Below are 16,029 nucleotides of genomic sequence, written 5' to 3' on the forward strand. Positions count from 1 at the left end.
TTTCCTCCCAATAACATGTCAGTAGGTAGGTAAACTGGCTAAGATAAATTGCCCCAAGGTGTGTGTGTGTGTGTGTGTGTTCCATCCGGGGTGGGTTCCCACCTCACGCTCAGTGTTCCCGGGATGGACTCCGGATCCACCGTGACGCTGAGCTTACTGAACGTGAGCGAGTGTGAATAACACAGCTACAAACATCCAACATGAGCACGGTTACTGATGCACAAAACATCCAGGAGACAATACAAAGTTCTAGTGTTCCAGACGTCCAGTTTCTATAAACTCGTTATACCAAGCTCGGACAGTCGGTCTTAATGTTGTAACAACTTTGAAACCTTCATCAGACCTGTCCATCAGATTCTTTATTAAACAGAGTCAAAAAGACGCGGAGGTGAGGAATCAGCATGACATGCTTGACGTGTTCTACAGGATCAAAGTTCTACGGATCCTGTTCGGACTCCCCGTGACCTATAGCGTGTATGAAAATGTGAAAATATATCACAAAAACAAAAGTTTGTAGTTTTATCATTTTGTTTCTACTAAGTAACTTTTTGAAAATAGGTTTAAAATCAAATAAAACATAGTAGAAGTGACAATCGGCTTAACGTTACTTACAATCACACACCATGTTAATATGTATGAAACTGTACCGAGTTTGATTCCCGATGGCGCCCCGGGCGTCCGTGGGAAGACGGCGAAATCGGCCGTGCTCTCTAGGTGGGAGGGGCATACTCTGTATCCCCTGTCAATCACAGCGACACTAGCCAATCAGGGGAGTTCAATAAAAAGAAACCTCACTCTTAGGTAGGGCGAATAACTGGAGACTGTGACCCCTGTACAGCAAATAATCAAAGCTTAAAACTCCCACACTTTCCTCACTGAGTAAATAAAAACTATTTTTTCTAAAAAAAAATAAATAATAAAAAAAAAAAATGTCATTGTTATCCGACTTACCTTTCCCTATACTGCACTATACTATTGTTTCTCCTGCACTATCTTTTATGGACCTGTTAACGGTTCTCTGTGTCAGAGCAAAGAAACACACACCTGCAGAGATACACACGAACAGGAATTATTTCTACATGCCTTATACGTCCGTATCAGTCTCAGCTGGTCCTCCCTGCATGAATCCATTTAACTAGCTTGTGTGGGGTTTTCTTGTTTTATTTTTTTAAAGTGAATAGAGATGAATCAATAATAGTCATGCTGCTGGATTCCAACATGAACCTGATTTATTCCGGTAAAAACATCACCAGCATCATTTCTGTACAAAAGAGGCAATAAGTTAGGGAACAGTTGCAGGCCAGGATGTAAAAGAAGCACTGGCGGAATAGCACGGAGATGCAGGCTGAAAGGCCGACCCTCTGTTAAGCAGCACAGTGATCGCCGTGAAGACGGTGGAACGCTCCGGGCGGGAAAATCGGGAATCTTCACGTGTCCGTGGGTTTGCACTCGGTTCCTGCGCTGTTGCTGGAGGCCTGAGCCAGCAGGTTGCGTAAGTGTTCCTCATCGTTAAAGGGACAAGCCTTATACTCCCTCCTCAGCCAATCCCGAAACTGAAACCAGATATGAAGGGTTATTTATGATCAGCAGTACACAATCATACGGTTTGCATATATATATATATATATATATGAATGAATATATGAATGAATATGAATATATAGTCACATATTTATCGGAATATATTGGTAATTTGTTATGTTGCATTCTAACTATAAATAAGAGTGATGCATGAAATATATAATAAAACACTCTTATGCTGCACTGTTACAGGAAAATAATCCACAATATAAAGTTACTGTTCAGACCCAGATGTTGATTATTTTCCAATTACGGCACGTCCTAATAAAGCGTCATATTCCTTTTATACTGCAGCAATGAAGAACGTCGTACTTTTTATCCGTTTATAGTTACGGTTAACGTCAGGTAGCGTCCCCAAAACAAGTTCTCCCTTAGGTTCTAGCAGATATAGACAGCCGTTCCTTCTCTCCCAGCCTCTCTTTTTTTCTGTCATGGAGTTAATAAAAGCAATTTTTAAAAAGAAAGAAACACAAGCTTGTCGTCTGACCGTTACGAAGCACCGACACTGGAGACTCCTTCCATCAAACAGGGAATAAAATCAGAAAACGTCTTCCACTATTTCCCTCTGAAGTCCCCGTGAACGAGTCGCTGCTATAGAAATGACGACGTGTTTCCATATAAACGAGCGCATTGATTAATATAAACCTGCGCTACTGCTGTTTATAATAACTCGCCAACAACTTCCGACCAATCAGAATTGCGAATTCAAAAGCGCCGAGGTCGGCGTTCTGATAAACAGTGACGTTTGTACGGTACGTTAGAAAGGAATTATTTCGAACAGGTTAGCAGTCAAACCCGATCTGATATTCAGGTCAGCATATCATTCGTTAAGGTGTTTGTTTGTTTTTGGGTTTTTTTTGGATGAATTAATGAACGAACGAATATTCTAATCGGTTTAAAGGAAAGAACGAAGTTTTGTTCTGAAATACAAGAAATGAGAGTCTGAACTCGGAGATTCCTTGAAGTCTGAAGTTATGAAATGGTTATGAAAATAAAGTTAAAGATAACAACTGATGCTTGAAAGCAGACGTTTCGGTTTCTCCCAGCAGGACACCTGTACGTCTGCGAGTCAGTGTCAGATGTGACATTAAACACAGCGTGCGTGTGCGTGTGTGTGTGTGTGTGTGTGTGAGACCTCTTCCGCCTGCGTGCTCTGAAACTCCTGCAGCTGTTTCTGGAAGCCGGGGTTGGGCGTGGCGCAGGGCCGTGCCACCCTGACCGCTGCCAGCGCCTCCTGCCAGCCCAGACCCGTCACTGTCATGATATAAGCCACGACCAGTGTAACGCTGCGCGACACACCCGCCAGACTGCACGATAGGAGGAAGAGAGAAAAGCGCACAACACTTTCACTCAAATGGTTTCAAATCGTACTATTTCCGTCACCAAGCTCCTGGGAAAGAGCTCAGAACACGTTTGAGTGATAGGTAGGAGGTGGGGGGTGGGGGGTCGGTTTTTGGACGAGAAAAAAAAAATAAAAAATACGGCATGCAGCTTGTCTAAAGTCTCTCACAAAAGCCTTACTCTGAATTCTGCGTCTCTTTTCCTCTGATTAGCTAATATAAGGTACGAATCGAACTAAACAAGACTGTCTGTAGTAATTCTGATCGATTCACACGCGAACAGAGACCTCGGTGTACGTCTGTTCATAACGTACACCTGGTCATCACATTTACTCTTCCAGGCGTACTACATACACCTCATTTGAATACTAATGGGTTGTTCTGACCTTGTTGTAGGGGGCGTGGCTGTGCAGGATTATTAGCAGGTCACATGACCATAACAAGTATGTACAGTAGGCTGTTCTTATGCTAGGAGCTCATCATCTATAGCAGAGGTTCTCAACCTTTTGTAGCTAAAGCCTCCCCTATCATGTACCCCCCCCCCCCCCCCCCCCCCCCCCCCCCCATATGTTTTGATGCATAGATAGATAGATTTTTTAATTGCAATTTTTAAAATGACTTTCGGTAACTTTTAGGATTTTTTAAAAAATATATCATGACTTTTATAAAACTATATAACGGACAGTTATTGAACATGAATGAACAAAAATGTTGTTGAACATGTATGGCTACTTTGAACGAGAGAACAAGGCTGTAATAACGTGGACTGTTTTACATGTAAAACACGTCGCATTACATTCGTCTCACGTTCTAAAAACATTCGCGTGTGGACGATGTCAATCGGGACGAACGGCGCGTCTCGTTATCCGTGACAGGGTTAAATCTCCGGTTCTCGGCCCCTCACTGAACAGGGCGGACGCAGAGAGAGGTGCGAGTGCAGCAGGAAAGCAAGACCTCGCGCCTGCAGGACAGTACTGGTGATATTCGGAAAGTCTCTAAGGTTCGTCCAAAACGTCGCTAGATTTGTCACTAGGCGCGTTTTTTTTTTTTTTTTTTTTGGGCAAAAACAAAAACCCAAAAAGTCACTAATGGGGTCTGAAAAGTCTCTAAGTTGGCAACACTGGTCTGCACTGACAGAGGCTCCGCCTCTCCCCAGCAAAAAGAAAACACAGAGTGAGAGGGAACGCGGGATTTTTCATTTATCTGAAAATACACCGAGTACACAAATGATGCCCTGTCTGGGTTTTTTTGTTTGTTTTTGTTTTTTTTTCTTGAGAAGAATTTGCACCCCAGGTTGAGGAACCACCTATCTATATTTTACAGGCTTTGTTTGCCACTTCCTGTAGTGGGTGGGGGGGGGTCTTTATACTACTAAAGAGAAACAAAACAGAAGCTAAAATACAGCGTAAATCTTTCCAGACGTGTACACACGTACAAGACATAAACTTTTTTTTTTTTTTTTTTTTTTTTTTTTTTTAAGTACTTATATGACTGATCCGGACGCGACTAAAATCCCGGAGATTTGCCCCCCTCCACTTCCACATGTAAAACTAATCCAGTTTGAACAGGGATTAACACTCCTGCACTCCTTAAGGGTTTATTGTAAATGAATGGGTTCTAAGCGTTTTAGCCGTTTCTCATAGCGAAACTCTCTGTAGTGAAGTTCTACTTAGAACCTTTCAGGGTTCCACATTTGACTTGTGTAGGTAAAGCTTAGGATGTAGTGAGTGTAACGACTGTGTGTTATAGGGGGACGTGCTGGTGCTCAAATGATCACATACGATGTTTTCTTTCTAAATTAGCTGACGTGCTAAATCTTGGTCGTTGTGATATGGTGATGCCGGCTCCAGTCTTCGTCACGCAGCCGAGTAATCCGAGTGGCGTGGAACACGTTATAACCCAAACCATAATCGTTCACACGTCGAGGCAGTGTAGCTCGGTTTCCTCCCACGAGGTAAGCTTTAAAAATAAATCGCCAACTATTTCTCATTAGTGAACTTTTCTAAAGCCCTTTTCCAGTAATTACACGTGCTCGCTTTAGTGTAAATGTCATATTTAATTTTGTTCTTTTGCTTTGTTCGGTGTGTCGGTGAAAGGGTGGAGTTTCTGAGAAACACACTCACCCGATTTGGGAGGCGTTGATGGTGAACGATTCACCCACCCCCACCGTAACCAGACTGCTGCCTCCTCTTATGGTGTGTGTGAGTGTGTGTGTGTGTGTGTGGGTGTGTGAGAGAGAGAGAGAGAGAGAGAGAGAGAGAGAGAGAGAGAGAGAGAGAGAGGGAAATTGGATACATGATGTATTATAAAGTAATCGAAGTCTTACACACTTACCAGTGGACCAGACATCCTTCTCCTTTCAGCCTGCACTCATGCATAAACATGATGCTCTGTTTGAAATGCTTCTTCCTGCGTTCAAACACACATGCACACAAAGTATAAGAGATAGAAAGAGAGAGAGAGAGAGATACAATGTGTATGGTGGGAAGAAGAGAGAGAGAGAAAGAGAGAGAGAGAAATACAGTGTGTATGGTAGGAAGAAAGAGAGAAAGAGAGAGAGAGAAAGAGAGAGAGAGAAAGAGAGAGAGAGAGAGATACAATGTATATGGTGGGAAGAAAGAGAGAAAGAGAGAGAGACAGTGTGTATAGGGGAAGAAAGAGAGAAAGAGAGAGAGAGAGAGATACCGTGTGTATGGTGGGAAGAAAGAGAGAGAGATAGAGAATTTAAGAGAGAGAGAGAGATACAGTGTGTATGGGGAAGAGAGAGAGAGAGAGAGAGAGAGAGAGGGAATGTAAGAGAGAAAGAGAGAAAAAGAGAGAGAATGTAAGAGAGACAGAGAGAGAGAATGTAAGAGACAGAGAGAGAGAGAGAGAGAGAGAGAGAGGGGGGGGGATGTAAGAGACAGGGAAAGAGTGAGAGAGAGAGAGAGAGAATGTAAGAGACAGAGACAGAGAGAGAGAGAGAATGTAAGAGAGAGAATGTAAGAGACAGAGAGAGAGAGAGAGAGAGAGAGAGAGACAGAGGGGGGGATGTAAGAGACAGGGAAAGAGTGAGAGAGAGAGAGAGAGAATGTAAGAGACAGAGAGAGAGAGAGAATGTAAGAGACAGAGAGAGAGAGAGAGAGAGAGAGAGAATGTAAGAGACAGAGAGAGAGAGAGAATGTAAGAGACAGAGAGAGAGAGAGCGAGAGAATGTAAGAGACAGAGAGAGAGAGAGAGAGAGAGAGAGAGAGAGAGAATGTAAGAGACAGAGAGCGAGAGAATGTAAGAGAGACAGAGAGAGAGAATAATCTACATTTATATTTGATAGGTGTCTACTCTGTAAAATTCGAATTCTGCTCGTCCAATCAGCACGCAGAGCTGCTCCCTGAACTGAACACCTGACCGGATATTTTTATATTAGATTAGCTGATCTAGATTTTTTTTTAATATCCCATGTATAACAAGCAGGTGACGGTCCTTCACTCTATATTACGTCATGAAGTCATTCATTACATACACGAGCTCACAGGGCGGGATGTGGAGCTGCATCCGGATCTCGGGAATCCTGGGGAAATTGCGTGGGTTAGCACGGACACGTGGCTAGCTTCTGGAGAACTCGGCACATGGTTTAAGCCCTGTCGGGTGAGAACGGAGAAAGGGGCTCGGGGCTCGTGGGATATTATCCATTCCACTTGACTTAACTCGGAGGGACGTCGGCGCTCGGAATTACATTCCTGACCTCCGTCATCTTTCATTCTTCCTAGTTAGCGGTCGGAAAGCCCAAGTTACGCCCTCATGTCGAGTGTTTTACATATTTAAAAGACTCTTTTAAAGGCTCTGGGTTACCCGTAACATCAGAAGGTTGGGGATTCATGCTCCCGCACTGCCAAGCTGCCACGTGAGCAACACCCTTAACCCTCTCTACTCCAGGGGGCGCTGTATCATGGCTGACCCTGAGCTCTGACTCCAGCTGGGATGTGCGAAAGTTCACATAACGTATATGTGACAAACGAAGGCGTCGTCTTCCTGTTCGTAATACCTCTGCGCTAGACGGAAGGTCAGAACTGAAACATCCCTGTCCCTAAACGTTTCAATTATGTAGTGCAAGACCGTGAGCCGAGTTTATCCGTGCTCTCTGGGTGGGCGGGGCATAGTCCGCCTGCCTCTCCTGTCAATCAGAGCGACAGCAGGAGCATCACGGGTGTCTGCGAGCTCACGTATGAGGACGACGGCGGTGACGAGGCGTGACAAGTGGTCCAGAACGACGCAGTCGGCTGGCTTGATGTGTCTCGGAGGAATCGACCTCACAGCTGTCGTATGATAAAGGAAGAACGCGGGAACTGGAAGATGAAAACTGGGGAGAAACTTTTTTATTTTTTTCATTTTATTTTAACTCAATATTATAGTTATGGTATAACCCAGGCCTTAGAGTCGCCATTCCACATCAGACCATATATATATATACCCGTGTATATATATATATATATATATATATATATATATATATATATATGGTGTGTGTGTGTGTGTGTGTGTGTGTGTGTGTGTGTGTCCTTGTGACAGGCTCAGGATGAGAAAGTGCGGTGTGTGTACTGTTATTGAAGATGGAGTGGGTTTCATACTGGGGTGTGTTGAGGGCTCCGCAGGTTCCGCAGCGTTCACGCTTATAAATATAGGCACAGAGGGGACCAGGCAGCACAGCAGCACACACACATACACACACACACACACACACACACACACACACACACACACACTTCCTTCCTGAACACTGAGGGCCATAAGAGGAAGTGGTGTGTGTGTGTGTGTGTGTGTGTGTGTGTGTGTGTGTGTGTGTGTGTGTGTGTGTTTGTTTTCTATGTACCTGGTTGGCTTCATATTATATCCCCCTAGCATGTTTACTCCTCTCGCCATCTGTTAGGTAATTTTATGGATTTCTTAGAATTTTACTACATTCGTATGCGTGTAGGTTTTTTCTTTCCCTCCTTCATGGTTGCCAGAGTAACCAGAGCTGGCAGAAGAGCGGATGGATGGATGGTAGGAAACGTTTTTTTTTGTTTTGTTTTTTTTTATTTTGGGGTTGCTTTTTTATTTATTTTATTATTTTTTTTGGACCAACATCACAGTGGGTCGTGGTGCGTTCAGTACTCACAGGTCCTGCGTGGGAAGATCAGCAGCCGGGATGCAGAGATAGGTCATCTCCTAAAGACAGCGAGAACCACACACACACACACACACACATGATCATTAACACCTCATGAGAATGCTGTACAATTTTAGTTTTTGCAGTTAACAGAAAGCCACATGCTAATGAGCTTCCACTCGTCCGCCCACTCGTCACACCGCCATCACACACATTCTGCTCCTCTACGCCGCCAATGAAAGATCTGTTTTGTTTAGTGATTAATAATTTTTTTTTTTTTTTTAAAAACATTGCAGAGCGGAGTTTTTCCGTGCTTGATTTATGTGCGGAAAGATGTTCGTTTCGGAGAGAGACGGTCATACGTGTCGGGAAGCAACAATTGCGCTCTATTATATAACAGCGCAGCCCTAAGGCTTGGTATAGCACGTGTGAGTGTGTGTGTGTGTGTGTGTGTGTGTGTGTGTGTGTGTGCGTGCTTCACATCCCAACATCACATCTAAATAGTTTTTTACTCCTCTTATAACTATTACGTCGTTGTTGTTTTTTTTAAAGAATGACACATCATGTTTATTTATTTATTTATTTATTTATTTATTTTTATCCATTTATAGTTACGTGTAATGTCGCGGAATGCCTGTGAAATAAAAATGACCTTCTAACGGATTTCTCTTTCGGACGCCGTCGAAGATCACGTGCTAATTCTAAACATTGATATGCAAACCGTTCGTGGTTGGTTTTAAATATTTAAATCGGGGGGGAGGGGTTTCAAATCTATGTCGTATATATATATATATATATATATATATATATATATATATATATATATATACTTAAACATTCAATATGACATAGTGAAATGTACACTCGTGCTGTCCAGGTGTAGTAATCTCTGGCACAGGAGTCTATTCGTGTACACGTTCACTATAAACACTGCTGCTTCGTTCAGTATAAGCACACATGCTACTGCGGCTGTAATTCCAGTTCACCAGGAAGCTCTGCTGCCGCTACAGTCTGTCCTGAGACCAGTAAAGAAACGAGTCATGAACGTATAACTAGCACAAGTACACAACAAAAAGAAAGTCCTGAGTCTAAGAAGTGTAGCGCCCCCTACTGGTGCAGAAAGGGAAAAAAAAAAAAAAGCATAGAGTGGTTTGTTTTTTTTGTTTTTTTTTTCAGCTAAAGCTCAAAGGCGCATTCCTCCAGGACCGTAGTTTAAAAACGTAGATTGATATTTCTTTAGTGATAAGTACCGAAGGTGTCGTACTGTTACAGACGGATTAGAGTAATCTGCTGGAGATACACACAGGTGTCAGCCACGTGGAGTCAATCTTCTAACTACGTCTAACTTCTACACAGAGGTGAATGTAATATCCGTGTGAGATAAGATAAGATGAGTTAAGACTATCATTTGGCAGCTATAACGAACATCCCCCGGACAATTATTTTAAAATGTAATGTTAAGAGTTCAGGGGATACTTTCATAATCTGAACTGTATTTTTATTTGATTTATTTTTAAACCGCACAGCGCATACTCGTTTGTACCTGTATCAGTTAAACTGCTGAATAAGGATAAGTGATTTTTATTTATTTGTTTGTTTGTGTATCTGTGGTTTGCATTGTGTTGTATTGTATATTAGATTATTTTAGGAGTAACAGGTGATGTAGAAATGTTGAATACTGAGTCCACACCAAATTTCCCTGCTGGCGAGAATAAAGTGTACTTTCTCAGCTGCTGTATCATGTTTTTGTGGATTCTACGTATTTTGCTCAATATACACACATTGAATTTTCACCCCGTAGTGAGGCTTTGAACAGAAGTTTGCGACTGTCCTGTACTCCATGCTGCTCTCCAGCTCACATCACAAATGCTAGTTGTAGGAGTTGAGAGAGCAGGATCACGTGACTCATCCCCAGTGTCTAAAGCCTGACTGATCACCGCTGTTCTGAACGAGCTATCACTGATCATCATTGTTCTCATCAACCAATCTCTGCTCACTACTGTCCACGACGACCAATCTCTGCTCACTACTGTTCCCAACGACCAATCAATGATCTCTACTGTCCCCAACAACCAATTAATGATCTCTACTGTTCAAAAACAACCAATCAATGATCACTACTGTTCCCAACGATCAAGCAATGATCTCTACTGTTCCCAACAACCAATCAATGATCTCTACTGTTCCCATGTCTAATCACTGGTCACCATTGTCCACTGTTCAGATTGACCAATCACTGACCACCACTGTTCCCAATGACCAATCACCGATTACCACTGTCCCGATCGACCAATCACTGATCACTATTGTTCACAATGACCAATCACTGACCACTATCGTCCACTGGTCTGATCGACCAATCACTGACCACCATTGTTCCCAATGACCAATCACCGATTGTCCATTGTTCTGACTGGCCAATCACTGATCACCACGATTTGTTCCACCCACTCACTTAATCGTTCTTTATTTTAAAGTCTCTTCTTGGTGATATTTACAGTAATAAAAGTGAGCCATTCTGTCCATAACTGTGTCCATTTCCCGACTTCTCACTACCAGTTCTTCATTTTCTCTGATACAACTGACAGAACTTTGTAAATACTGTATAAAGAGTTTGTTTGTGTTCCCATGACCAAAGATGATAATCTATTATTCTCTATTCTGTTCTAATCTACGCTCCCTAAAATGCTGAGCAAAAACCTCTTTTTATTGGTCAGCATTAAAACCTAGAGATGTTAGAACTGTCTTCAACTGGTGGAAACACATTTTGTGCAACCGCCGCTCACAAACCCCACTTTACGGCTGCAGTATTTTAAACACTGAATTAATCTTGTTGCCTAATACTGCCTAAATGTGTGTTTATTTGGGGGGGGGGTTAGGTAGAAACGCCCCAACGTGCATATTCATTAAGGCGAAAACGCTGTCCAGTGCACGCTATTTTTCATGTGAACGCTCCAATCCTCCACAGTCCCTAGTAAATTAGTCAGTTATGTTCACCTCTTTTGCAGGTTCTCAAGCATGTGCTTTTAATCGATAAATCAGGCTTCTCGCGTCAGGCCATTATCTGTAAAGATAAGGCTAAGCTAGACTTCTGTGTCAGAAACCACAGTGGCATGTTCACCCAGGACAAAACTCCATCGTGTCACGCGAGATACCTGTCAAGCTGAGACACACGCCACACACACACCCCCCACACACACACACACACACACACACACACACACGCACTACACACAGAGCAGAAGAACCAGTCAGGCAAGTAGCTGTACTGGAAAAAGAAATCCGTCTTGTAGCTGTTTAGTATCGGTTTCTCAGGGTGATGCCTCTAATTAAATATTTGTCTCCTCTGTGATAAATCTCCATACATTAACACGGGTCGAGCGAGGTCCTAGCAGCTTCGCTCTCTGCACACTGGTCAGATGATCGGGAAGTTATTCATGGAAATGTACTGTGGCATAACAAGTAAAGTGAAGGTGTAGAGTTCGGTCGTTTTATCCCCAGCACGCATAGGAGTTTTCGAGCCGTTCATTTCACTTTAACCAGCTTCTGAGGAAGACCAGCATCTTTATGAGATTATGAGGAGAAAACGTACTTAGTGTGTTTTAATGTTATTATCAAGGTATGAGAAGGGTCATATGCCTGGACTGGGAGACAGGGAGAACCGTGTGTGTGTGTGTGTGTGTGTTTGTGTGTGTGTGTGTGTGTTACTTGTAAGATGGGCGCCGCCGTGTCATGAATGGACAGGATATGCGTGATGTTGTTTCTCGCCAGCTGCTCTCTGTCTCTGGCATCTGAATAAAATAGAATCAAATAAAGATGACACCTCCAGTGACTCGTCGCTCATTTGATTCGACTTGATTCGATTTTTTTGACTTGCTTACCTTTAAAGTTGCCCAAATACAGATCAGGCAGCACCTAAAAAAAAAGAAAGAAATGAATTAATTAATTAGTTGACGATGCACTCACCTGTAGAGAACATACACACTTTAACAAACGTGACTGTTTCAGTAATAAATAAATAAATAAATAAATAAATGACGTTTCGACTTTGAATCCGGTGTGAGCTTTTAATGCGTCGTTTCGAAAACGGCGAAAAGATGAACCGTCGTCGTCACGAACAAGACGTACCGGAACTAAAAGGTACCGACCGTACCGTTCCTTGTTGTTGGAGCGGTACCGTCAACGTGACCTGCTTCTGTATTAGTCCATATAGGAGTTTTGCGATTTTCGAGATGTTTCCCGATTCTACTCGAAGACGTGAAACCGCAATCGCAGGAAATTGTCTTTCGCGGTGACGTTTGTTGGTAAACGAGACCTTTGTTCGAAGAGAGCTCGGACTTTCTGAACGCGCTTCGTGATGACGTCACGTGACGTCTCGACCCAAATCTGCGGGAAATCCGCTGGTCATTAAGAAAAAAACAAACAAAAAAAACCCCCAGCGAACTCCTCCTCCGGCGATGGCGAAATCCTGGAGCGACTGGATAATTAGCTTTTACAGCTTTAAGATCCAATCATGTAGGCCTACTTTAAATTCTTTTTAAAGGGGTTCCAGGTAAAGTAAACATATGCTAAAGATAGAAACAGTGTCCGGTGACAAGTACAGTTTGGTACCTTTATTCCTGAGAGCGTAGAGGTCAAACAGACCAACATTAGGTCTAGTAATGACTGTCCATGGACATTTGTGGTTGAAAACCTTAACCCTCAGCATATCAATGCCAATGGGTTGTGTTTTTATTTTTCACATATTTCACACACAGCTGCAGAAAACCGCTTCAAATGTCCCGATGGTCACTCTGTTCTGGTGTAATTTATCGGAGAGGACACCGTAGTGCCCAGTGATTTGTTCACTATTGACAGTGACCGAATATCAGGTGACGGTGAAATCATGCGTGTTTCTCTTTGTCCTTCTCTCCACCACTCCAAAAAAAAAAAAAAAAAAAAAAGAGGAAAGTTGTGTTAAACTGTATTTTATTGGAGGAGATTATTTGAGGTTCAAGAGTCTGTAACCGATACGGCATTATTTTATCTGATTTTGCATCATTTCTGTAAAAGTCAGTCAAAAAAAAAAAAAAAAAAAAAAAAAAAAAAGAAGAAGAAGAAGAAAATGCGCATAAGATGTTTATATGATTGTATCAACGTATCTGGTTACATGTAGGCGTGCATCCTCCTACACATCACTCTCACACTCCCTCTCTCTCTCTCTCACACACACACACACACACACACACAAAACATTTGCATGACTAATACTTTACTGTAAATTAAATGTCATGTTCATAAAATGAGACATTTCTGACATTTGGTTAGAAATTTTTAAAAAGAGGAACATTCTTGATTTTTTTTTTTTTTTTATAGAAATGAGAGAGAGAGAGAGAGAGAGAGAGAGAGAGAGAGAGAGAGAGAGAGAGAGAGAGAGTTTCCTTGACTTTACACTGGTGAAATAACTACATGGTGCTGCTTACCTTACTAATTCCGTTCCCCATGTCACTATCTTGACAGTATCATGCGACTCTCAGACTCCGGCTTTAACAACGCGCGCGCACACACGCACACACACGCACGCGCGCACGCACACACGCAAACGAATAATCCGACTCCGGATTAAACTACATTTGATTTGAGTTAAACTGCGCTGCTGTTGAAGAGTGTCGGAAATGCTGAGGAGCGCACGGACTGCTGGGAAGTGCAGTTCCCCTTTAACACGCTGTGGGGCGCCCTAGAGCCTGTACACACACTGACCTGAGAACAGCACGGCGTATCGTCTGTCTTATTGGCTCAGGGTGCGAAGGAGAGAGGCCACGTCTCAACTCAGCAAGAGATGTACACATAAAAACCAACCAACAAACAAACAAACAAACAAGACATGGCTTTATAGATGTTTATAATTATTTATATTTAAATAATGACAATGTATGTTTATTGTTGTTGTTGTTATTGTTGTACAAACAACAATAATAAAAAAAAAAAAACATGCAACAGTAGTCTAATAATAATAATACCGGTTGATCGCTTGATCGGTTCATTATGTCGTTAATGAATTATATTCCTTATGATAATATAATCATATCATCTTATAAATCCTAAAAGCCTATAACCCGTTCCTCCGGGATCTCGCGATCGTGCGGTCGCAGAAGTCGAAGCGAACTCCGCAATATTCGGAGGAGCTTACGATTCTTTCTAAAGATTTTCCGCGGATTTGGGCGTCACGTGACGTCATCAGAGCACGCGTTCAGACAAAGCCGTCTTCGATTCACGTGCGTCGAACACGTGTACAGCTAAACGGTCACGTTTTAGAACGGACATAGCTGTGAAAGAGCGATTTCGTGCGACCGACAATCCCGCCAAGTCAAGCAGCCTAGTTTTCCGCAACCGTGCTGGTTATATGTGCGATTAAAAGCCTAAAAATTGTATTTATTTATTTCCTTGAACTCATCTAGATCAACTCAACTCAGTATATTCAACGCGATTAGTTTTTTTTGGGGGGATTACTTATTTATATATTTTTAACATATTTTATACATTGATTTAGATTTGTTTATGGTGAATTATACATTGACTTAACGGACCATTTAAATAGAATTAGTTTCAAATAAATTTGTATGCAAATTTTAGGACAGATACGGGTAATATGTTACTTGTTTGTGTGTTTATTTATATGAACTTACTTATTTCATTTGATTTGTAAAAGTTGAAGAACTCTGCGTTAGGGGACAAAGGCATTAGGGTTGTAGGAAAAGTACTGACTAGCCCAGGGGGTGAGCAGAAGTCGGTTTGAGACGCACCCATGACGAGGAAACTCCGACCAGTAGGCCTGTAAAGCCACTGATCTGAGATCAGTTTTCAGACTCCGCTGTATGAGGAGTCAGAGTTGGAGTGTAAGGAGAAAACTGATTCCGGATCAGAGTAAAACTGTTACTGTTTCTCTTAAAGGGACAGTGCACAGATTACGGTGGAGTAAGGGAGTGTGTAAGAGGGCGCAAGGCCAGTATAAGGGTCTAGGGTTAATGGAAGAAATAGATAATAACAAAGACGGACCCATAGTGTATTGAAGTTTATTATCCAGTTTATTAGAAACAGCTGCTTTCTATTCAGACTCTAGCCAATTTGTCAGGTGTTTTTTATTTATTTATTTTTTTTGGACAAAGCACAATGACTGACCCTAGTACCACTGCTCCATCTTATACACTTGTACAGGCATCGCACACGTACACACACAAGTTTGTCTTACTATCCTAGTGAGGACTTTTCCTTGACATGTTTATTAATGCAGCTGAATGCTATGTCTACACCTAAACCTAACTGTAACCTTAAACCCAGTAACCACGGGGAGAACTTTTTGCATCTCTTGTTGTTTATTATTATTATTATTATTATTATTATTATTATTATTATTTGTAGTAGTAGTAGTGGTTGTTGTAGTAATAGTAGTAGTAGTTGTTGTTGTAGTAATAGTGGTGGTAGTAGTATTTGTTGTTGTTATTGTTGTTGTAGTAATAGTGGTAGTAGTAGTAGTAGTTGTTGTTGTTGTAATAGTAGTAGTAGTAGTAGTAGTTGTTGTTGTTGTTGTAATAGTGGTAGTAGTAGTAGTAGTAGTTGTTGTTGTAGTAATAGTAGTAGTAGTAGTAGTAGTTGTTGTTGTTGTAATAGTGGTAGTAGTAGTAGTAGTAGAAGTAGTTGTTGTTGTTGTAATAGTAGTAGTAGTTGTTGTTGTTGTTGTTGTTGTTGTAATAGTAGTAGTAGTTGTTGTTGTTGTTGTTGTTGTTGTAATAGTGGTAGTAGTAGTAGTAGTTGTTGTTGTTGTTGTTGTAGTAATAGTAATAGTAGTAGTAGTTGTTGTTGTTGTTGTTGTTGTTGTAATAGTGGTAGTAGTAGTAGTAGTAGTTGTTGTTGTTGTTGTTGTTGTTGTAATAGTGGTAGTAGTAGTAGTAGTAGTTGTTGTTGTTGTAATAGTAGTAGTAGTAGTAGTTGTTGTTGTTGTTGTAA

The 16,029-nt window shown here is 41.8% G+C and overlaps 1 protein-coding gene across 1 annotated transcript; it reads right to left on the reverse strand.

The window, feature by feature from the left end:
* Positions 1-1,211: 1,211 nt before the first annotated feature.
* On the reverse strand, positions 1,212-13,737 carry dusp22b (dual specificity phosphatase 22b). Its single transcript, XM_017472622.3, has 7 exons — positions 13,509-13,737; positions 11,928-11,961; positions 11,755-11,837; positions 8,056-8,105; positions 5,256-5,330; positions 2,717-2,888; positions 1,212-1,553 (listed from the first exon to the last, which is right to left on the reverse strand). The coding sequence occupies exons 1-7, from the start codon at positions 13,527-13,529 to the stop codon at positions 1,428-1,430; spliced, it is 561 nt and encodes a 186-aa protein (XP_017328111.1). The 5' UTR covers positions 13,530-13,737; the 3' UTR covers positions 1,212-1,427.
* Positions 13,738-16,029: the final 2,292 nt, after the last annotated feature.

The sequence above is a fragment of the Ictalurus punctatus genome, chromosome 7 (assembly GCF_001660625.3).
Source record: "Ictalurus punctatus breed USDA103 chromosome 7, Coco_2.0, whole genome shotgun sequence".
Lineage (NCBI taxonomy): Eukaryota > Metazoa > Chordata > Actinopteri > Siluriformes > Ictaluridae > Ictalurus > Ictalurus punctatus.

Bases quoted from the DNA above. Each gene is read 5' to 3' on its own strand.
- dusp22b (XM_017472622.3), bottom strand. From the start codon at position 13,529: ATGGGGAACGGAATTAGTAAG. The intron at 8,106-11,754 runs GTAACACACACA...CGCTGTCTTTAG, and splicing joins CGGCGGCGCCCATCTTACAA to GAGATGACCTATCTCTGCAT. The intron at 2,889-5,255 runs GTAAGTGTGTAA...CCTATCGTGCAG, and splicing joins GAAGGATGTCTGGTCCACTG to TCTGGCGGGTGTGTCGCGCA.